Raw genomic sequence first — 24,458 nt, forward strand, 5'->3', positions numbered from 1 at the left:
TGGGGAAAATTCCTGATCACACCCGAAGCCGGGGTAAACTTGTTGGGAAGGGATTTGATCATCCGGATGTCTATCCGGCTCGTCCCGATGGGGTCCCAGATTGTTCCCCAAAGGGTATTATTATTACGAGAGGAAGATAAGAACTGAATTGATCCAAGGGTCTGGGCGGGATCTCAAAATCGGGGAAAATTGAATATCGCCCCCTTGAAAATTAAGCTATGGGAACCGGGGACTCTGGTCAGAGTAAAACAGTACCCCATCTCACTTGAAGGAAGGCAGGGCCTTCAGCCCTCAGATTCTGGTTCTGCAATATATTGATGACACTGATAGCCGGACCAAAGAGGGAGGATGTGAGCAAAACTTCTGTCTAGCTTCTAAATTTCTTGGGGGACCGGGGACTGAGGGTCTTCCAGAAAAAGATGCAATTTGTGGGAAAAGAGGTGAAATATTTAGGCCACCTCATTAGCGAAGGTAGCAAGAAACTGGATCCAGCCCGAATTTCCGGAATACTCCAGATTCAGCTCCCCAAGACTAAGAGAGAATTGCGGAAATTCCTGGGGCTGGTGGGCTGGTGGTAGGTTGTGGATTGATTCCTATGCAACCCTGACAAAACCATTATACCAACACTTGTTAGAGGAAGAACGGGTTGAAAGAAACCCTGAGGTCACTCCGGGTGCTGGCATTACCCTCGCTGGAGAAACCTTTTCATTTATTCATTAGTGTGGACAGAGGGGTGGCTCTGGGAGTGTTAGCCCAACAATGGGGGAGGCAGTGGAGGCCGGTGGCTTTTCTTTCCAAGATCTTAGATCCAGTGGCTCAAGGGTGGCCTACCTGTGTGCAGGCTGTGGCCGCCATGGCCATCATGGTAGAAGAGAGCCGAAAACTGACATTTGGGGGCAGCCTGGTTGTCAGTGTTCCTCATCAAGTCAGATCTATTCTAAATCAGAGGGCTGGGAGATGGTTGACAGATTCAAGGATCCTCAAATACGAGGCCATTCTACTCGAAAGAGAGGACCTGATACTCTCCCATGACACTAATCAGAACCCAGCCACATTCATGGTGGGAGGGCCTGATGTGGAGCTTAAGGAAGGGGGACATAGTTGCATGGAACTGATTGATTTTCAGACAAGAACCTGAGAGGATCTACAGGAGTCTCCCATCCCTGACAGTGTCAATTTGTTTATAGATGGCTCTTCCCGAGTGGTGGAAGGGAAACGGAGAAATGGCTATGCAATTATCGATGGAGACAAAACGGCTGTGGTAGACCTGGGTGAACTTCCCAATCCTTGGTCAGCTCAGACCTGCGAATTATATGCACTAAGTCGGGTCCTGAAACTCCTGAAAGGCAGAGAAGGGAATATCTATACAGACTCCAAGTATGCCTGGGGAGTCATACATGTATTAGGAAAAATTTGGGAGGAAAGAGGCATGATCAATAGCCAGGAAAAAGAGTCAGCCCACACCACTCTATTACAACAGGTACTGAAGGATTTACATCTACCCAAAGCCCTGGCTGTAGTACATGTAAATGGCCACCAAAAGGGAAGCTCTTTCGAGGCTAGAGGGAACCGTCTGGCCGACAAGGAGGCAAGAAGGGCTGGAGAACTCGGGCAAAGAATAACTGACCCTATATTGGTCCTGATTCCTACGTTTCCTTCTAATTTGAAGCCTGTATCCCTATCAGAGAAAGAGGCAAAGGGGGCCCAAGATTTGGGAGCCCAGAAGGATGAGCAGGGGAAGTGGGTTCTCCCAGATGGAAGGGAGGTCCTTAATGAAGCCACAACAAGACAGGTATTACAGCACCTGCACCAAGGTAGCCATTGAGATGTCCAGAACCTGTGCGATGTGGTACTGGTAAAGTACACCTGTCCTGGTATTTATACACTCGCCCGGCAGTCGATGGCTGCATTATTTGTCGAAGGACGAATAAGAACACCCAGCGACGCCGCCCTTCGGGAGGTTGGCCTCCAGGAATTCGACCATTCCAGAGCATCCAAGTGGACTTCACCGAGGTGCCCCCTGTGGGTAGGCTGAAATACCTATTGGTGGTAGTGGATCACCTCACATCCTGGGTGGAGGCCTTTCCCCTGGCTCAGGCCACCGCTACTGCGGTGAGTAAAGCCCTCTTGGAACAAATCATTCCCCGATATGGATTGATAGAGAGAATTGACTCAGACCAAGGAACCCATTCCACTGCTCAGGCCCTCCAGTCTTTGATGAAAGCCTTAGAAGTTTTCTGGGATTTGTATACTCCCTGGCACCCTCCCTCCTCGGGCAGGGTGGAAAGGATGAATCGGGAAATCAAGAAACAGCACACCAGGTTGATGATAGAGACACGACTCCCCTGGACAAAATGCATACTATTAGCTCTCCTCCGCATTAGGACCAAACCCCGCAGGGATATAGGATTATCCCCATATGAACTCTTATATGGTCGCCCCTACCCAGCTAGACTGTCCAAAGATAGATTTCTGAAAGAATATGTACAGTCTCTGTCGAGCTATTTGTTTTCCCTACAGAGGAAGGGGATTATCGATCAAACCCCTCCGATGGGATATCCTGTACATAAGTTCCAGCCTGGCGATTGGATCCTCATTCAGGCGTGGAAGGAGGAGAAACTGATGCTGATCTGGGAAGGCCCGTTCCAGATATTGCTCACCGCAGACACGGCAGTGCAGACTAAAGAAAGAGGCTGGACTCATACCAGAGTGAAGGGACTTGTTCAACAACCTTTAGAGTGGACAATTGCCTCCTGCGATCCTGACCGTATGAAGACCACCATCCGGAGAGGACCCGGAGAGACGGAGATCCCTTGGGAATAAGAAAGGACTGGTAACCCCGATTTTCCTCTTAACAGGGGCTGCCTTGATCATCAGGACCCAGAGACTGCGGACTTTATGACCCCTGAAGGTTACCTCCAGTAGGGACAGTGGGTTCTGGGAGCTCGGTTTGGTTTGCCTTTTGTGGTTGGGGGTATATTTTTAATGTACCTGTACCTTAGGAATTGTAACTCCATTAGGCAGGACACTTCTTCTCCTTCAGGAGCAGATGTGACGAGTCCTGGTGGGACCATGTGGGCAAGTGTGAGTGGAAAGAGTCCCGACAGTTGTGGAGATGCCAGTATGATTCCACCAGTGGTGTCTTGGGAGGACCCGTAGGGGACGAAACCGTGCAGAACTACTACCCCAGGCCAAATTACAGCAGGACCCAACTATTTGGAGAGGAGAGGGAACAGCTTCATTAATTATAAGGGTCATTAACAATAAGGGTCATTCTTGGATCTGCATCCTGACTGCATATACACACCTGCCCGCAGATTGGTCAGGTAGCTGTTATATTGGCTTAATTAGACCAAAATTCTTTCTCCAGCCGGGGCAGGAGGGAAATCACTTAGGACAATAATTTAAAAGATAGGAGAGAAAAGAGGTCTCCCGTTACTTCGTTAACAAGTACTGGGAACGCAAACGGGTGGGGAGGCCAGTGGCCTCCGGAAAGAATAATAAGGACCTACGGTCCGGCCACATGGGCTCAGGACGAGAGTTGGGGGTACCGAACTCCGATTGCTGTGCTCAACTGGCTAATTAGACTCCAGGGGATTTTAGAAATTATTACTAATCAAATGGCGAGAGCCCTTGGTCTGTTAGCAGAACAAGCCACTCAAACCAGGGAGACCATCTTACAGCATCGGCTGGTTTTAGACTATTTATTAGCAGCTGAAGGGGGTGTGTGAGGAAAATTAAACCTGTCAAACTGTTGTCCAAAAAAAAAAAAAATTGATGACAATCTGATTTGGTGGGTAGAGGGAGCCGCTATCCCACACAACCACTACTGCCCAAACAATTCAAACCCACGTCCCACAGGCGGTAGAGCACACTTTCCCCCTCCTATCATTGGTTCCAAAGCAATGCTCACCTGAATGGAGGGGAGTCAGAAATAATAGAGCAGCAGCATGGTGTGATAGCTAGAGCACGGGCCTGGTTGTCAGAAGGTCCTGGGTTCTAATTCTACCCTGCCACTTTGCTGTGTGACCGTGGGCCAGTCACTTCACTTCTCTGTGCCTCAGTTGATTATAATAATGACATTTATTAAGTGCTTACTATGTGCAAAGCACTGTTCTAAGTGCTGGGGGGGATACAAGGTGATCAGGTTGTCCCACGGGGGGCTCACAGTCAATCCCCATTTTACAGATGGGGTAACTGAGGCACTGAGAAGTTAAGTGACTTGCCCAAAGTCACACAGCTGACAATTGGCAGAGTCGGGATTTGAACCTATGACCGATTCCAAAGCCTGTGCTCTTTCCACTGAGCCACGCTGCTTCTCTAGATAGTTACCTCATCTATCAAGTGGGGATTGAGACTGGGAGCCCCACGTGGGACAGGGTGGGCAGAGATGGTCTCTGTTGCCGAATTGTACTTTCCAAGCGCTCAGTACAGTGCTGTGCATACAGTAAGCCCTCAAAAAATACGATTGAATGAATGAAAGACTGTGAGCCCCACGTGTGGCAACCTGATTGCGTTGTGTCTACTCCAGTGCTTAGAACAGGGCTTGGCACATAGCAAGCGCTTAACAAATGTCATAATCAATCAATCGTATTTATTGAGCGCTTACTGTGTGCAGAGCACTGTACTAAGCGCTTGGGAAGTACAACTTGGCAACATATAAAGACAGTCCCTACCCAACAGTGGGCTCACAGTCTAAAAATCATCATTATTATTATTATTACTGTGAGCCAGTTGTTGGGTAGGGACCGTCTCTATATATTGCCAATTTGTGCTTCCCAAGCGCTTAGTCCAGTGCTCTGCACACCGTAAGCGCAGCGTGGCTCAGTGGAAAGAGCCCAGGTTTGGGAGTCAGAGGTCATGGGTTCAAATGGCAACTCCACCACTTAACATCTCTGTGCCTCAGTTCTCTCATGTGTAAAATGGGGATGAAGACTGTGAGCCCCACGTGGGACAACCTGATCACCTTGTATCCCCCAGCGCTTAGAACAGTGCTTTGCACATAGAAAGCGCTTAACAGATGCCATTATTATTATTATTAAATACGATTGAATGGATGATTGAATGAATGCAGCGTGGCTCAATGGAAAGAGCACGGGCTTTGGAGTCAGAGGTCAAATCCCGGCCCCGCCACTTGTCAGCTGTGTGACTTTGGTCAAGTCACTTAACTTCCCTGTGCCTCAGTTCCCTCATCTGTAAAAGGGGGATGAAGACTATGAGCCCCACGTGGGACAACCTGATCACCTCGTAAGCTCCCCGGCGCTTAGAACGGTGCTTTGCACATAGTAAGGGCTTAACAGATGCCATTGCTTTATTATTATTATTATGAATAAGTACGCTTGAATGGATGAATGAATGAAGTGCTGGGACGGCGGCGCGGCTTCTCCGAGGCTCCTCTCAGTCCCATGACCCCCGGCCCCGCCCCCGGGCTGGGGCCGCCTCCGCTCTCCCGGCGGCCCTTGCGCGGGGCCGCCGTGGTCGCCATGGAGGGCTCCGAGGGGACGGCGATCCCGGCCCTCCCGGTGATCCCGGACCTCCCCGCGCTCCCGGCCCTCCCGGCGATCCCGGACCTCCCCCCGCTCCCGGCCCTCCCGGCGATCGCGGAGGAGCGGCAGCGGCTGCTGCAGGAGCTGAGCGACCTGGTGGACAGCTGCCACCGGACGCTGGAGGAGGTGTTCGCCGCCTTGGGACGGAGCTTCGACCCGGCGGGCCCCGGGGACGCGGAAGCGGAGGGCGGACAGGGGCTGGGGGGGGGGGGACGGGGACGACGACGAGGACGAGGAGGTCAGTGCGCGCGCAACGCCCCCCCCCCCCCCCCCCCCCCGGTGCTTTTTGTTAAGCGCTTACTGATAATAATAAGGAGGGTGTTTGTTAAGCGCTTACTGTGTGCAAACCACTGTTCCAAGCGCTGGGGAGGTTACAGGGTGATCAGGTTGGCCCACGGGGGGCTCACGGTTTTAATCCCCATTTTACAGATGAGGTCACTGAGGCACAGAGAAGTGACTTGCCCAAAGTCACACAGCTGGCAGTTGGCGGAGCCGGGATTTGAACCCATGACCTCTGACTCCAAAGCCCGGGCCCTTTCCACCGAGCCACGAGGTGCCAGGCACTGCACTGAGCGCCGGGGGCGATCCAAGCTAATCATCATCATCAATCGTATTTATTGAGCGCTTACTAAGTGCAGAGCACTGTACTAAGCGCTTGGGTAGGACAAATTGGCAACATATAGAGACAGTCCCTACCCAACAGTGGGCTCACAGTCTAAAAGGGGGAGACAGAGAACAAAACCAAACATACTAACAAAATAAAATAAATAGAATAGATATGTACAAGTAAAATAAATAAATATGTACAAACATATATACATATATACAGTATATATAATAATAATGATGGCTTTTATTAAGCGCTTATTATGTGCCCTGCACCGTTCCAAGCGCTGGTAGGGCTGGACACCGTCGCTTGCCCCACTGGGGACTTCGCGGTCTGAACCCCCATTTTACATTTATTCAATCGTATTTATCGACCACTTACTGTGTGCAGAGCGCTGTATTAAGCGCTTGGGAAATGCAAGTCGGCAACATATATTTACAGCAGAGGGAACTGAGGCACGGGGAAGTGAAGTGACTCGGCCAAGGCCACCCGGACTAGTGGCGGAGCCGGGGTTACCCCGCGGCTCTGCGGGGCGGCCACAAATCAATCAGTCAGTCACTGGTATTGCGCGCTTACTGGGTGCCGAGCGCTGTACTGAGCGCTAGGGAAAGGGCATTACGGCGCAGTCGGTAGACGCGTTCCCCGCCCACAGGCTATTTACTAGGGGGCTTTAGGGCCGCTCAGGACGTGGCGAAAGGCCCTAAGGACGGGATAGATGGAGGGGCTGGGATGCTCCCTCTTACTGTAGTCTCCCAAGCGCTCTGTACAGTGCTTTGCCCAGAGTAAGCGCTCAATAAATACGACTATTATTATTACTCTGCTCCCTAAATCAAAGCCACCGGCCCCGCCACCCGCTCTCATTCACTCACTCATTCATTATGTCATATTTATTGAGCGCTTACTATGTGCAGAACACTGTACTGAGCGCTTGTGAGACTACAGTACAGCAATAAACAGTCTAATTCCCTGCCCATAACGAGCTTACAGTCGATTCATTCATTCAATCATTCATATTATTGAGCACTTACTGTGTGCATAGCACGGTACTAAGCGCTTGGGAAAGTACAACTCAACAAAAAACACTGACATTCCCTGCGCCCACAGTGAGCTTACAGTCTAGGTGGGGAGACAGACATTAATATAAATAAATTATAGATATGTAGATAAGTGACCGTCTCTATATGTTGCTGATTTGTACTTCCCAAGCGCTCAGTACAGTGCTCTGCACACAGTAAGCGCTCAATGAATATGATTGAATGAATGAATGAATGCTGTGTGGCCAGGAGGGAGGTGAATAAAGGGAGCAAATCAGGGTGATGCAGAAGGGGGCGGGAGAAGAGGAGAGGAGGACTTAGGGAAGGCCTCTTGGTGGAGATGGGCTTTCAATAAGGCCTTGAAGTGGGAGAGCGTAATTGTCGGATTTGAGGAGGGAGGCTGCGGCCCTGGCGATGTTGGCCCATGGCCTCTCCGCCCCAGGGCGCCCTAGGGGAGGCGAGGCCACGGGGGCCTGGCTCCCGTCCCTCCACTATCCATTTCCCCACGTGGTGTTGCTGAGAGGGCATGAGAAATCAGGCCAGCGAACATGGGCAGCAGAGAAGCCCCCTAGGACGGGCTGAGGCTCCACTGCTGCCAGCAGATATCGGCGGAGCAATTGGCATTACATCCACCATCATCATCATCCTAACTGTGTCTGTCAAGACCTTATTACATGCCCTACACTGCTCAGCGCTGGGTTGGAAACAGTACAATCGGAGGAGACACAGTTCCTCTACCACAAAGGGCTCACAGTGTCACCTGGAGGAAGAGTGGGTATCATCCCCCTTTGGACACATAATAATAATGGTAATTATGGTACTTGTTAAGTGCTTACTATGTGCCAAGCACTGCTCAAAGCATTAGGGTAGATACAAGTTAATCACTAAGAGTGTCAGTGGGGCTCACACTCTGAATTCCCATTTTACAGATGAAGTAACTTCCAACCGCCAACCGAAGCGAGTAACTTCGCTATCCAACCTTGACTTCACAGACTCCGTCCTCTCCTGGTTCTCCTCTTATCTCTCTGGTCAAGCGAGCGCTTAGTACAGTGCTCTGCACATAGTAAGCGCTCAATAAATATGATTGATGATGGTCCTTCATTCTCAGTCTCTTTTGCAGGCTCCTCCTCCCCCTCCCATCCCCTTACTGTGGGGGTTCCCCAAGGTTCAATTCTTGGTCCCCTTCTGTTCTCGATCTACACTCTCTCCCTTGGTGACCTCATTCGCTCCCACGGCTTCAACTATCATCTCTACGCTGATGACACCCAAATCTACATCTCTGCCCCTGCTCTCTCCCCCTCCCTCCAGGCTCGCATCTCCTCCTGCCTTCAGGACATCTCCATCTGGATGTCTGCCCGCCACCTAAAACTCAACATGTCCAAGACTGAACTCGTTGTCTTCCCTCCCAAACCCTGCCCTCTCCCTGACTTTCCAATCACTGTTGACAGCACTACCATCCTTCCCGTCTCACAAGCCCGCAACCTTGGTGTCATCCTCGACTCCGCTCTCTCATTCACCCCTCACATCCAAGCCGTCACCAAAACCTGCCGGTCTCACCTCCGCAACATTGCCAAGATCCGCCCTTTCCTCTCCATCCAAACCACTACCCTTTTCGTTCAAGCTCTCATCCTATCCCGTCTGGACTACTGCATCAGCCTTCTCTCTGATCTCCCATCCTCGTGTCTCTCCCCACTTCAATCCATACTTCATGCTGCTGCCTGGATTGTCTTTGTCCAGAAACGCTCTGGGCATGTTACTCCCCTCCTCAAAAATCTCCAGTGGCTACCAATCAATCTGCGCATCAGGCAGAAACTCCTCACCCTCGGCTTCAAGGCTGTCCATCCCCTCGCCCACTCCTACCTCACCTCCCTTCTCTCCTTCTACAGCCCAGCCCGCACCCTCCGCTCCTCTGCCGCTAATCTCCTCACCGTGCCTCGTTCTCGCCTGTCCCGCCGTCGACCCCCGGCCCACATCATCCACCTGGCCTGGAATGCCCTCCCTCTGCCCATCCGCCAAGCTAGCTCTCTTCCTCCCTTCAAGGTCCTACTGAGAGCTCACCTCCTCCAGGAGGCCTTCCCAGACTGAGTCCCCTCCTTCCTCTCCCCCTCGTCCCCCTCTCCATCACCCCCGTCTTACCTCCTTCCTTTCCCCACAGCACCTGTATATATGTATATATGTTTGTACATTTTTGTTACTCTATTTATTTTACTTGTACATATCTATTCTATTTATTTTATTTTGTTAATATGTTTAGTTTTGTTCTCTGTCTCCCCCTTCTAGACTGTGAGCCCACTGTTGGGTAGGGACTGTCTCTATATGTTGCCAACTTGTACTTCCCAAACGCTTAGTACAGTGCTCTGCACACAGTAAGCGCTCAGTAAATACGATTGATTGATTGAAGAAACTGAGGCACAGAAAAGTGAAGGGACTTGCCCAAGGTCACACAGCAGACAAGTGGCGGAGCCAGGATTACAGCCCAGGTCCTTCTGACTCCCGGGCCCATGATCTATCCACTGAGGCACAGAGGAGTTAAATAACTTGTTAACTCCTTGTAGGCAGGGAACATATCAACTAACTCTGTTATATTGTGCTCTCCTGAGGACTAACACAGTGCTCTGCACACATTAAGCACTCAGTAAGTACAATTGATTGAATGCATGAAGTAACACAGGAGGCAAATGGCAGAGCCAGGATGAAAAGCCAAGTGACCTGACTCTCCGGCCCCTGCCCTTTCCACTAATTAATTTATCTCACCACCCTCACTTTCTCTTGTTAGCACTTTGTTTCCTCCTTACCTCAGGTGACACCAAGGAAAGTTTGTCAGATATTTTTGTTCTCCCCTTTCCAGGGAGATCCTGTCACCTGTTTTAGAAGTGTGGTGGGGAACAAACTTGGATGAGTCCAATTGTAAACTAAATACAATGACCCCAGCTCTGACTCCAGACCTACAGAACCACAGACTTGCACAGGATGTGTGGTTGCCTTGAACATTTCACTCCCCAAGGGACAGCCATATCTATCTACAAGTGTGGCTAGGAAGATCACCCTTGATGATAGCTGGAGGGTGGTAGAGGTTGTGGAATTTTTTTGGTAACCCAATGTATCAGTTGCTTTCTTTATTGTTAAAGGATGAAGTGGTGGTATGCCCATATGATTCCAATCACCATATGCCAAAGTCATCTTTGGCAAAGCACATGGTCTCCTGCAAGCTGAGGAAACTGGATTACTCCAAAGAAGAGGAGGTATGCTGTGCATTTTATGTTTTTGTGTGCTCTCTTTGCAGCAGAAAATGATTTAAAATATTTTAATCAATCGGTGGTATTTATTGAGCGCTTCCTGTGGTGAGAGCACTTGGGAGAGCACAGTACAATAAAGTTGGTAGACATGATTCCTGCCCTCAAGAAGCTTTCCATTTAGTTTGTGGAGACAGACATTAAAATCAGGCACAGGCAGGGGAAGCAGTAGAGTTACTGAGAAGCGGCCAGGTCTAATGGAAAGAGCATGGGCCTGGAAGTCAGGACCTGGGTTCTAATCCCAGCTCTGCTACTTATCTTCTGTGTGACCTTGAGCAAGTCACTTACATTATCCTTGCCTCAGTTTTCCCATCTGTACAAAGGGGTTTAAATCTTATTCCCTCCTAGATTGTGAGCCCCTTGTGGAACAGGAACTGTGTCCAACCTGACCATCTTGTATCTACCCTAGCAGTTGGTACATAGTAAACCCTTAACAAATACCGTAATTATTTTTTGTAGTCCAAAAGGGGAATTGGAATCTGAGGCAGGATTTGTTCAATTGTTAACTTGCATGCTACCTTCAGGGAAGCAATTTTATTTTATCTTAACACTTTGCTGCACTTCACTTTGCTCCATTGTAGATTAGGATAATAAAATTGGCCTAAAACATGAGGTTATTTTAGGGAATATATTTTTGATTTTACTTTACCCACCACTTTTTCATTTTAGTCAGCAGAACTAGGTTATAAGCACTCTGAGAGCAGGGATCATGCCTACTAATTCTATCATAATTTCCCAAGTGTTTATTACAGTGGAACACAGTAGCCCTTTTATTGATTGATTAACATGTTCGGGGGTAATGAATGGTTGGCTCTTGCCAGTATTTTAAGTCTTAAAATATTAAGGTGTTTAATTTTGGAAAACCTTTAAAAAGATGTATTTTCTTGATTTTTTTTTTTTTTTAGGCTGAAATGTATGACTCTACCTTCTTCTATGAGAATGCAAAAATACCTACAATTATTCTGGGTAAGTATTCATTCAGTCGTATTTATTGAGCGCTTACTGTGTGCAGAGCACTGTACTAAGCACTTGGGAAGTTCAAGTTGGCAACATATAGAGACGGTCCCTACCCAACAACGGGTTGAAGCACCAGATTATAATTTTAAAAGTAGAAATAGGAAGAACTGCTTGTTCTCTACTTCTCTCTTTTTTAAAGGTACCCTATTCTCAGTAGGCCAGGATCGTCTCCCATTACTTCCTGGCAGGAGCCAGCAGCCCCAACTTAGGCCCCTTGAGGCAGCCGCTGAATATCTGGCAGGTTTGGAGTACCCTAGCTTTCCAGAAGCTCAGGGTCCTCTCGAGTAATGTGGTTCTCAGAAGGGTGTGTCCTGGGAGCTGCAGCTTTGGCGGGAGGATTGCTGTCAGTCCTCAGCGATTGGCCTGTCCATTCCTAGTCCAACATTTCTCTGCTTTGCTCCTCGAACAGCCCTTTGTGCCAGCCTTAGGATATGGGCAGTGACACTCTACTGCATTTTCTTCCCAGCCCCAGTTATATGCAGTCTTCTTCACCCTGGTCTTCCCCCTTACATCAGAGGAGAATTGTGGGGTTTGGGGGAGGGTGTCAAAGTTTTTTCGATTCAGGGAGTTTCTGTTTGTTCTTGAGGGTTTTTTTTTTGTCTCCCCCAGAATTCCTGTGCGAATTTAGTATTTTGATTTTCAGCTTGAATATATATTATTATTATTGTATTCATTATTCAGTGTTTTAATATGGACAAACTCCTGTACCTGGTAACCATCATTCCTTTAATTCAGATTGCTGTAGCTACTTTTAAAAAACTCCTTTTTAACTCAAATGTCCTTTCTGTAGATAAAAACCTACAGTCCCAGATAATTCAACAAGCGAGGATTTCTACTGGAAAAGATGGTGACATTTACAATCAAAGTAAGTGTCAAACATAGCTTAACCAAGTTATTGAAAAGTGAGCAGCCATGTTACTTTGTTTTATAAGTATGCAGAAAATCATGAACTGTCAGGGATGCATCTTAAGTTTCTAATGTTTATCCCTTTAATAAGCATAATATAAATGAATATTTTCAGTTTTTCTAGGATATGTAAATTTCTCAAGACTAATTTTTATATTCTCAAATTTTGCCCCAAATTATTATAATTTACTCACATAATTGCCTCAGCTGCAAAGTTGCACCAACCTGATTTTTGAGGATGGAATAATTGATAGTGAAATCATCAGGTAAGAGCAGGATTGATGCAGTTGAGGCAGGCAAGAGCATGGGACTGGAAGTTTTTTCATTGAAATGAAGGCTTTCCAGGGGAGGAAGAGAAGAAGGGAAAGGGAATAATTCAGTGAGTTCCTATTTTATCTTGGAGAGTGCAGTAGAAGTAAGAGATGTAGTCTCCGGTGCCCTTTTACCATCCTCAAAAAATTGCATTTATTGAGTGCTTTCTGTATGCACAGCACTGTATGAAATGCTTGGGAGAGATACAATATAAGAGAGTTAGTAGACACATTACCTACACACAAGGAGTTTACAGCCCAGAGGAGGAGAGAGACAGTAACTAGATTGCAGATATGTATGTAAGTGTTGTGGGGCTGAGGATGGGGTGAATGAAGGGTGTGTATCCAAGTGAAAGGGTGGCGCAGAAGGAATTGAAACAAGAGGACCAATCAGTTGGGTTTATTGAATGCCTAAAATGTACAGAGCACTGTATTTATGCTTGTGAGAGTTCAGTACAGTAGGGTTGGTAACCATGATCCCTACCCACGGAGCTTACAGTCTACAAACATTAAAATAAATTATAGGTAGGGAAAATAGGAGAGCATAACAATCTGCACATAAGTGGTGTGGGTGTGTGGTGACTATCAAGTACTTAAGTGATGTGAGGGTCTAGGTGACACAGAAGGGAGGGTGACTAGAAGAGATGAGGGCTTAGTCAGGGAAGGCCTCTTGGAGGAGATGTGAATTTAGGAGGTTTTTGAAGGTGGACAGAGTGATGGTCTCACAGATATGAAGGGGGGGAGAGAGAGTTCCAGGCCCAAAGGAGGAAATGGGCAAGGAGTTGGCTGCAGGCTGGATGAGATTGAGGTACAGAGAGTAGGATGGTAGGATGGTGTTAGAGGAGTGAAGGGTGCAGGGTTGGGTTGTAGTAGGAGATCAGCAAGGTGAGATAGGAGGGAGAGAATGATTGAGTGCCATAAAGCTGTTGGTAAGGAGTTTCTGTTCGATGTAGAGGTGGATAGGCAACCATTGGAGGTTTTTCAGGAGAGGGGAGAGGCAGACTGAAGTTTTTTTTTGTTTTTTTAAAAGAAAAATAATCTGGGCAACAGTGAAGTAAGGACTGGAGAGGGGAGATAAAGGCGGCAGGGAGGTAAGCAAGAGGACTGATATAGTAGTCAAGGCAGGTTATGATGAGTGCTCAGATCATCATTAGTGGTATTTATTGAGCGCTTAACCATGTGGTAGCAGTTTGATGGAGAGGCTGGGGCAGGTTCTAGAGAACAGGTCCCAAGAATCATTTGATTGACGCTTAATAGTAAATTTGCCCTAGGCAGTTTTAGGCCAAATTTTGTTTGTTTGTTTTAAAAAATGTACCTGGATGGTGCAGATTAAATCAGTGTTATAAAAGTGGCAATTTATTTTTGACCTTGATGCATAGATTTTCTTGTTATTTAAAATCTCTGGTAGATCTGAAATTCAAATCAACATTACTTTGATGTGATACTGTCATTTCATTTCATACTTAGTGGCTTGTTCTCCACTGCCTGTTGAAGTTCCTCAGAACCACAAGCGGTTCATCTGCGATCTAACCCAGTCTGAGCGCCTTGCCATCTACAATTATGTCCTCCAAGAGACCAAGAAACAGAGGTCCAGGTCCCAGATTACTGAAAACGACAGTGATCTTTTTGTAGATTTGGCTGCTAAAGTCAACCAAGGTTTGAAAGAAATACTCTAGAGTTTGCTTTTCATTTCCTAAATATAGTCATTCATTCTTACATGATACAAAGCTTAGTTATTTCAAACAAGTCAAAATGAAGTAAAACAGCAGTTGGGAGTCAACCACAGCAGGATTGGAGAAATCTCAAAGGCATAGGCTAATTGTTTTTTGAAATATTCATTATTCAATTAACCATTTGTATTTTCTCTTTCTTTCAGAAAACAATAGTAGAGATAACATTTGTCTGGTTTAGGTACACAATGCACTTCTCGTCTTCTCTCCTCTTTTTTCTTTTTGTTTTCCCTCCATTTTTCCCCTAATGCCTTTCTGCTTCTTACCTTCTCTAGCCCTGTCTTCCTCATTTATTCATGTATTCATTCATTCATATTTATTGAGCGCTTTACTGTGTGCAAAGCACCGTGCTAAGTGCTCGGCAGAGTACAATTCAACAGCACTCTTTTCTTCTCCCTCTTGCCTTTGTTTCCATGTGTTGGTCTTTGTCTTAAGGCCAGCTTGTGGCCTTTATCTTTGGGTATCTCTCTCTTGTCTCTGTCTCTCTCTGAGTGTGCTCTGTGTGTGTGTGTGTGTGTGTGTGTGTGTGTGTGTGTGTGCGTGCGCGCGCGCATACGCACATGGGAAAGGAAGTGGTAGTGTTGGATGGGCAGTTGTGAGGATGAAGGAGTGTATGTATGTTTGTAAATGAATATAAATGATGAGTGTTTGTGTTAAGTCAAAGTTTGATTAGGGGATGGAGGATTGGTCGTTGTACAAGTCTGCTTTGTCTGCATATGCATGTTGAGTAATGAGTGTGTTTGTGGGTGGAGGGATGATGTGGGTTTATGTTGCACATGTTTTTTTGTCTCATCTCTAACCACCAAGCTAGAGGGTGGGTAGCCAAGGATTTCTGAAAGGATGAAAAGAAAGCTTGACTTTGTCAGCAGAAGCCGGGCTATTGCCACCAGGTTTTCTGTGAGGAAAACTGAGGACTGGCAGGAGAGGTACTCCCCTAGTTGCCTCCTCCCCCTGACCACAGAGCCCTTCTTCCTTCTTCCCCCAGCCCTAGGATTAGCAAATAAACACGCCAGGCTGAAGCAGCAGCAGAAGGCAGGAAGTATCGGGGGTTGCCGCAGGGCAGGAAGACCCCTGGAGCTGCTCGAAGTGGGGTTTCCTCGCTAGGTCCTTAGCTGAGGCATTAGGAGTGTCTGGACAATAGGGGACCTTTGAGCCTGCAGTAGGTTTAGAGGTCCCGGCCAAACATTTTAAATTGCAGTAAGAAGAAGCTGGTTCAACGTTTTGGTTTTTGGGTCCTGTGTTTAGCAGTCCTCATGGGGAAAGAGTTTGTATTTATTGTGACCATTTATCAATTTGATTTTTCAAAATCTGGCTCAACTTTATAGCAGTAAATTTAAAAGAGAGGTTTGTGCTACAGAGTATCATGTTGACATATGGCAGGAATGGGTACTCCCTAATGTTCATGTGTTGCTGTTGAAAAGTGGAGCTTTTCAGCTTGTCAGCAGCATTGTTGCTTGGTGTAATTGTATTATAGATGATGGACAAAAGGGTCCCAAGTCCCACCTTGAAATCCTGGCAGAAATGAGAGATTATAAAAGGCGACGTCAGTCCTATAGAGCTAAAAATGTTCATATAACAAAGAAGTCTTACACAGAGGTAAGTGTTGTGTGATTTGGTAATGGTTTTGCTATCTCGGGAACTTTAAAAAGTGGTTGCGATTTGCCCTAGTTGCTAGAATGAGTAATGGTCTCTCTAGTTGGTAGGCTGTGTTTTTTTGATGGTTGAGGAGTTGATTGATATATGCGGGGCTATTTTAAGTCTCAATGTGGCTTATTTTCGTACTTGGTTATAATCATTGGATAATATTGGTTAATGATGTATTGATTTCATTTCTAATAATTCACTCTGAAACTTCAGATTTGTCATTCTCCTGAGCCGTTGGTTGATTTGTATTTTTGTGGCTGTAAGCTTTCGTTAAAACGATTGCCTTGTTAGCCTCCATGTCTTTAGTCACTGTCCTTTGAAAATGCACCTATTAGCTTCTTTTCCTCTTTATGTCCACTGACCACTTTCTGGTACCATTCAGAACCCACCAGTGATGCTACATCTCCTTCAGACTCCTGGTGGATAGCCTTCACCGCCCTGCATCTGATCTGTAACACCTACCTATTTCCCCCTCCACCTTGAAATCTGTGCCCAAGCTGACCCAATCCTCCCATCCCCACTATCTTTCTTTCCCTTTTAAAAAATGCGATGGGAAACTTTTCCCAATAAATGTGGCATGCATAATTTGGGTACCTCCTTCAATTATTAGATATGTTTACTTAAAAGTCCATTTTATCTTTGTCCATTGTATATTTTCAGTGCCATAACAGAAGGAACTTTGCCCATGTTCCATAACTCCTGCTTAGCAGAGGGACCGGCTGGGTACCTGAAGGGCACATCATAAAAGTTTGATTGATGGGAAGTGTTTCAGTGGCGAAATCTTATTTGACTAAGTCTTAGGCTAAATCTTATTCTCATATATTGTGCTCTTTACTCTCCCAAGGTGATTCGAGAAGTGATCGGGGTACACATGGAAGAACTAAGTAGTCACTGGCAGGAGGAACTGGAAAAAGAAGAGGTAGACGAAGGAGGTGGTATTTCTGGTGCAGTAAAGTCTTCAGGAAGGTAAGCCACTGCTTTCCTGTGTTCCCAAGATGGTCCATTATTTGAGTGAATGATGTTTGGGGTAATTTTAGAAATTTCAGAACCATTGGTTGCCTGATAGACTATGTACTATTGATGGAGAGATGTATGATTAAGTTCTTTTAAAGTGCACAGTTTGGATTAAACTTTTATTAGGGAATTACGGAATGCTCTTCCTACAGTGTGAGTCAAACTGGATAGAATCCAAGTTCTCTTAGTCTAAGTAGAGATTCAGCATTGTAAGAAACGGTCCTGGCATGCCATTGCTTTATCTTTGTCTTACTACAGAGAACGGGGCACCAGCCTTACTGTACTGTACCACACTCTGTGGTAGGTTTTGTTTGCAACTTTATAGTGCTGTTTTTTACATAGTAAGACAACACAATAGTCTTTTAGAAGAACACGTATTTTATAATGTAGGAATGTATATCAAAATGCCAGTCATGGTGGTATCTTCAAACCACCTACTCCTCTAGCCATTCATTTCCATTTTCTCAGAGATTTCAAGAACACCATTTTTACATAACCCAAGGTTCTTCTGGAACAGACCTATGGTATAGCAGACAAGATTTATTCAAATTCTGAGGGCCCTTTTCCCATGCATAATATGATTAGATTCTCCTTTGGGAACATTAGCTAATTTAGGCCCTCAATCAATTTTTATGAAGTTGAGAAGAGCAGAGTTCTGAGTACTACTGCATTCCCACTTTCAGAAAGGAAGAAAGGCGGTCAGCTTCAGTGGATTCACGGCAATCCTGTGGAAGCTATAAAGATGCAGAACGCACGAGACGGAGGAGAGAGCGCACTAGAAGTCCACATAAACGGAAAAAAAGTAGAGATCGGGAGAGAGACAGGGACTCCAGAAGAAGAAGAGACAGGTAAATTTAAACACTTTTCACTTGGACATTTCAGGTACAGGTTCAGGCAATTCAGGGAGAATTGCCGTTCCCCTTTTGGGCAATTCTCAAACATTGCCCAAACTCCATGGTACAATCATTTAAAGCACTGTCAGCTCACCCCCATCCTACCTCACCTCACTGATCTCCTGCTACAGCCCAGTCTGCACACCCTGCTTCTCTAGCGCCAGTTTATTCATTGTGCCCCGATCTCATCTATCTCTCTGCTGACTCCTTTCCCACATCCTCCCCCTAGTCTGGAACTCCCTCCCCTTCCATATATGGCAGACCACCCCTCTCTCCACCTTCAAAACATTATTAAGGTTTTATCTCCTCCAAGAGTACTTCCCTGATTAAACCCTCTTTTCTCTGGCTCTCTCTCCCTTCTATGTCTGTGACCTTTGGACGTTTGATATTTGCCCCATCCCCAACCCCACAGCATTTGTGTACATAGCTTTATATATTACAAATAACGTACTTAATCATATTATTGTCTGCCCACTTGTTTCTGCATCAAAGGTTCCCAGTCTGTTGGATTCAAGGCTTCCCAGCAGCTCTCCTTATTTTTCCATGCTCTTTACTTCTTTCAAGCTAATCACTTAGCTGTAATTCTCTCATCTCCAGTACATTGCACATCCCCTTCTGCCTGCATAGAACTACTCCCCTTAAAAATCCACAAAACCAAGTTCCACTCCATCTTCAAAGTCCTTATAATAATAATAGTAATAATAATTCTTACTTTTATTGTTGTTGTGGTGGTGTTTAGCTGCGTACTATGTATCGTATATTAAGCACTGGTTAAGATAATAAGATAATGTTGGACATGTCCCTATCCCATCCTATCACATCCAAGCCGTCACCAAAACCTGCCGGTCTCAGCTCCGCAACATTGCCAAGATCTGCCCTTTCCTCTCCATCCAAACTGCTACCCTGCTCATTCAAGCTCTCATCCTATCCCGTCTGGACTACTGCACCAGCCTTCTCTCTGATCTCCCATCCTCGTGTCTCTCTCCACTTCAATCCATACTTCATGCTGCTGCCCGGATTATCTTTGTCCAGAAACGCTCTGGGCATATTACTCCCCTCCTCAAAAATCTCCAGTGGCTACCAATCAATCTGCGCATCAGGCAGAAACTCCTCACCCTGGGCTTCAAGGCTCTCCATCACCTCACCCCCTCCTACCTCACCTCCCTTCTCTCCTTCTGCTGCCCAGCCCACAACCTCCGCTCCTCCGCCGCTAATCTCCTCACTGTACCTCGTTCTCGCCTGTCCCGCCGTCGACCCCCGGCCCACGTCATCCCCCGGGCCTGGAATGCCCTCCCTCTGCCCCTCCGCCAAGCTCGCTCTCTTCCTCCCTTCAAGGCCCTGCTGAGAGCTCACCTCCTCCAGGAGGCCTTCCCAGACTGAGCCCCTTCCTTCCTCTCCCCCTCGTCCCCCTCTCCATCCCCCCATCTTACCTCCTTCCCTTCCCCACAGCACCTGTATATATGTATATATGGTTGTACATATTTATTACTCTATTTATTTATTTATTTTACTTGTACATTTCTATCCTATTTATTTTATTTTGTTGGTATGTTTGGTTCTGTTCTCTGTCTCCCCCTTTTAGACTGTGAGCCCACTGTTGGGTAGGGACTGTCTCTATGTGTTGCCAATTTGTACTTCCCAAGTGCTTAGTACAGTGCTCTGCACATAGTAAGCGCTCAATAAATACGATTGATTGATTGATTGATTGATATCCCACAAGGGGCTCACAGTTTCAGAGGGAGGTAGAACAACTATTTAATCCTCATTTTACAGATGAGGAAACTGAGGCATAGAGAAGTTAAGTGACTTTCCTATGGTCACACTGCAGGCAATGATAATAATAATTTTGGTATTTGTTAAGCTCTTACTAGGTGCCAGGCAATGTTCATTCATTCATTCAGTCGTATTTATTGAACACTTATTGTGTGCAAAGCCCTGTGCTAAATGCTTGGGAGAGTACAATACAACAACAGACACATTCCTTGCCCACAATGAGCTCACAGTCTAGAGGGAGAGACAAACATTAATGCACATAAATAAATAAGCACTGTTCTACGGGCTGGGGTGGATACAAGCAAATTAGGGTGAACACAGTCCCTGACCCACGTCGGGCTCACAGTCTCAATCTCCATTTTACAGATGAGGTAACTGAGGCACAGAGGAGTGAAGTGACTTGCCCAAGGTCACACAGCAGACCCGTGGCAGAGCTAGGATTAGAACCCAAGTCCTTCTGACTCCCAGTACCATGCTGTATCCACTAGGACATGCAAGTGGTGGAGCCCTGCTGCTTCCAAAAAAATCACCTCCTCCAGGACACAATTCCCAATTAAACCCCACCTCAGAGTGGCTTACCCATGTTACCCATTGATTGTGCTTCCCTCTGTTTTGTATGTACAGTCTGTTTCAGTTTGGCTCACTCATTGAGTTAGTAAGCTCTGGGAAAGCAGGGTCCATGATGTTTACTTTTATCATAAGCTGCCAAGCATCTAGGCCCTCATTAAATACAAAGGATCCTTTGTGTATCTAAAATGCAGTTATTAACTATTTTAGCATGCATCCACAAGAGTGGCCTATCAGTCAGTAATGCTTATGAGCACTTGGGAGAATACATTACAGTAGAATTGATAGAGATGATCCCTGCCCACAAGAAGTGTACAATCTAGATGGGGAGACAGATTGAAATTCATTACAGATAGGAGAAAATGCAGGGGAAGGATATGTTTGTAAGTGCAGTGGGGGTGAATATCAAGTGTTTAAAGGGTACAGATCCAAGTGCCTAGGCAATGCAGAAGGGAGAAGGAGTAAGGGAAAGGCAGGCTTAGTTGTGTTAGAAGGCCTCTTAGAGGAGATGTGATTTTAGGTGGGGAGAGCGGCAGTCTGTCAGATATGAAAGGGGAGAGGGAGGATGAGGGCAAGGGGTGGCTGGTGGGATAGATGAGATTGAGGTACAGTGAGTAGGTTGGTGTTAGAGGAGTGAACCGTCGTATGGGTTTTTTTGTAGTAGGAAGTCAGCAAGGTAAGGTCAGAGGGGGAGAGCTGATTGAGTGTCTTAAAGCCAATGGTAAGGTGTTACTATTTGATGGAGAGGTGGATGGGCAACCATTGGAGGTTTTTTGAGGAGTGGGGAGACACGAGCTGAATGTTCTGTAGGAAAATGATCCAGGCAGCAGAGATAGGTATGGACTGGAGTGAGGAGATACAGGAGGCAGAGAGGTCAGAGAAAAGAGCATTGGATTGGAAGTCAGGTGGCCTGAGAGTCTACTTCTGGTTCCACCATGTGCCTGTTGTATGACATAGGGAAAGTCACTTAACTTCTTTGGGCATCAGTGGCCTCATCTGTGAAAAGCAATCAATCAGTGGTATTTATTGAGTGCTTACTATGTGCATAGAACTGTACTAAGCGCTTGGGGAGAGTACAGTACAACAGAGTTAGCAGACACGCTCCCTACCTATAACGAATAAAATATCAGTTCTCCCTCCTTCTTTGACCTGAGCCCCATACAAAATAAGGACTGTGTCTGATCTAATTGTGTTGCATCTACATTAGTTATTCTCCATAAATGCCAGCATAATTATTCGTGCATAGGTACATTTCTCAGTCTCATTTGGAAAATGTCAATCTGGAATTTTGTCAACCATTGAATTCATTGTTTGTTTTTGTTTTAGGGATGAAGACAGATACCACAGCCACAAAAGAAGGAAATAGCCAAGCCATGGTCAAGATAGTCATGCAATACTTACATCTGAACCTTTTAAGACACTTTAATCAGTAGTGACTGTGTCCCAGGCTTACTGGGAGGACCATGATGTGCTGGAGTTTTAATTGCATTGTCAGTGGGAAGGGACCGTGTCAGCATTATACCAGATGCTCACCTCATTTTCCAATAAATATTCATTAATATAATTTGAACATTGGGAGCATAATGACATACACCATATTTATGCTGTCTTCAGCCAGTTAGCACCACCAACTTCATGTTCCTGACTTTCTTAGGGTTTTATTGGCAAATTTGCATCATTGCCAGCTGTCACTTCACTAAATAGAACATAAAATCATTTCTTCTATTAAAATTCATATTTTAGCTCTGCCCCTAGGGCAACAACCCCTCCTTACAGGAACTTGGGATGTGGAGAGAAGTCTCCCCTCTGCCTCCAACCAAAGCTGGGACTCTTCAACAAACCCCTCGCCCCAGCTTCCCAAAACCCAGACTCATGGTTTTCCCCAAACAGTGGGACCCCAAAGTTTCCACATCTTCATATGTCCTGTTGCTGCTCATGACCCTTTCCCTTTCCAGTAGGCCTGCAGCTCCTCCATCATGTCTGCCTATGAATTAATATCCATCCCCCGCCCCCCAAACTCATCTGCCACCTGCTCATATCTCCATGGCTTTCTATCAAATAACATGCATATAACATTAATTCAGACTAAATATGAAATCACCTCATTTTGCACAATGGATGTGAGTTCAGTACTCAAAGACTCCATACAGGGAGGAGTGGGATGGGGGTTTGGTGCAGTGAAGACCTGATGTTTGGGAGGCCAGAGGGAACCAAAATGTACAAAAGAATCATGAGAACGCTTTCTGGTATCTCTGCCTGAGCATGGGGTGTGGGTCTAGTGGCGACTCATCATGGTAATTGGCAGCAGATGCAATCCAGGCTTTTGGCTTTTCTTCACTGAACAGCTGCAGGTGCCTGGTTTATGAAATAATGCGGTGGAACAGGTCTCCAAGCCTCAGGCCATCTGATGGTCTGTAGAGCTGTGGCTGACCAATCTTGAATGTTTTTGTGAAACTTAGACCCATCACACAACTAACACATGAGGCTCCTTGAACAACCCCATCATGTTCATGCCCTATTCAGAGACAAGAGCAGAAGCAATGAAATCTTACTAGAGTGAAGTTAGGGCATAAGCATTAGATCTATTCTCATCTTAACACAGCTTTACCAGGTGGGTTCTGTGAACAACAGATCACAGAAGGCTACTCCAAACGGCTGCCTTAGACCATGTAAATCGAGTGACCAAAAGAAGGGGACCTTGCTCTAAGAAGCTGCTGAATGTTGGGAGATGACAGCTGACTCACAGGGCTGGACTGTGACATTTCTAGATTGCAGTCTAGAAATGGGATGTTTTATTTTGAACAGTGTCTTCTACTGGACAGTGAGAACTGAGGCAAAAAAGGGGTCCTGTAGAGATCCTTTCTTAACCCGTTTCTTAATGGTGGTCTAACCAAAATTGAATGAAGGCATACATGCATTATAGAACTGGCTATACAAAGGAAATTGTTTATATGTGTTTGTACCCACACACAGTAGAAGAGAATGGTAGATTCTTTCCAGGTTTTCTCACCATGATCACCAGATATTTATTGTAGCCCATATGCCAGGCTATTTACCATGCATTTTGTGTGCAAGACATGATAGTGGGTATATGGATCACAGTAAACTTTGTGCCATTCTAATTTTAGTGACTAGCTTGTGAGCTAAACAGGCATAGAGGTTTCTTGACAGCTTACCTAGTGAATCTTTCGCTATGTGTGCTTTTTGTTCCTAGAAGTTCTGATCATCAATCTTCTGATGAACCTTCCATTTATTTCATTTATTTATGGCAAATTCACAATCCAAAATAAAAATTCTGAGTTCTTTTAAATCTGGGCTAGACCTTATAGCCTGAAACCCCAGAGTCAGAAATCGTGCCCTTATTCTGATGGTGTCTACGGGAGGGAAAGGCACTATCTGAAGTCTTGAACGTTATTTACTGAGAAACAAACCTTAGCAAACCATTGTGTTTGAGCCCAACCCACATCCCAGCAAAATGTCCTTGGGTAAGTCACTTCTCTCTGATTCATCTGTAATGTCTGTTTAAAATACCAGTCCTCCATCTGCGTAATGTGTGTGTTTTGTGAGGTTTAATGCGTTGGTAAAGAACTTTGAAGTTCTCAGATCCAAAGTAGCTCTATAAATTTAGCATATTATTTCAATTTGTAATGTTACTCATTCTACCCATTGCAGAATGTTACTCACTTCTGGTGTCTGACATCCCAGGCCTTCCTTGAACTCACATAATGCTTATAGTTGTAATAGTCTTACTAGGAAAGTCAATGCCAAGTTTCTTGACCTTTCTAGAGGATTTTTTTCAATCCAAAGAAAAAAACCTCACAGGACCGTAAGTCAACTTTAGTCCTTGGCTCAAAGGTCAGTGGAACCAAAAAGATGCTTGCATAATGTCTTGCTCTATTTCTGAAGGACTTTTTTGGAATTGCTGCTGAAAGAAGTGAACTTAGTCCTATGGGGGAAGATTTACGAACCAAGTAGTACAACATAGAGCCAAATGTTTTTTAATGAAATAAGTAAATTATTCTACATGTAGAAATACATGTACATTCAAATGTGGTAAACATTTGGCCTGGGAGCACTTGATACCCTGTTGGCTTGGTACCCCATGGACACCCCACCTCCAGCC

At 45.9% G+C, this 24,458-nt stretch overlaps 2 protein-coding genes across 2 annotated transcripts; both read left to right on the forward strand.

Annotated features, from left to right (window-relative positions):
* The first annotated feature begins 419 nt into the window (after positions 1–419).
* Positions 420–1,876, forward strand: LOC119949179. Its single transcript, XM_038770722.1, has 3 exons — positions 420–574; positions 721–907; positions 1,142–1,876. The coding sequence occupies exons 1-3, from the start codon at positions 420–422 to the stop codon at positions 1,823–1,825; spliced, it is 1,026 nt and encodes a 341-aa protein (XP_038626650.1). The 3' UTR covers positions 1,826–1,876.
* Positions 1,877–5,473: 3,597 nt separating this feature from the next.
* On the forward strand, positions 5,474–23,970 carry SNRNP48 (small nuclear ribonucleoprotein U11/U12 subunit 48). Its single transcript, XM_038771021.1, is given in 10 exon segments — positions 5,474–5,747; positions 5,749–5,784; positions 10,316–10,429; positions 11,386–11,446; positions 12,288–12,362; positions 14,182–14,370; positions 15,919–16,040; positions 16,933–17,054; positions 17,786–17,950; positions 21,662–23,970. Coding segments are annotated over 10 exon segments (1,188 nt in total). The 5' UTR covers positions 5,474–5,483; the 3' UTR covers positions 21,702–23,970.
* Positions 23,971–24,458: the final 488 nt, after the last annotated feature.

This window comes from Tachyglossus aculeatus, chromosome X2 (genome assembly GCF_015852505.1).
Source record: "Tachyglossus aculeatus isolate mTacAcu1 chromosome X2, mTacAcu1.pri, whole genome shotgun sequence".
In the NCBI taxonomy this organism is placed as follows: Eukaryota; Metazoa; Chordata; class Mammalia; order Monotremata; family Tachyglossidae; genus Tachyglossus; species Tachyglossus aculeatus.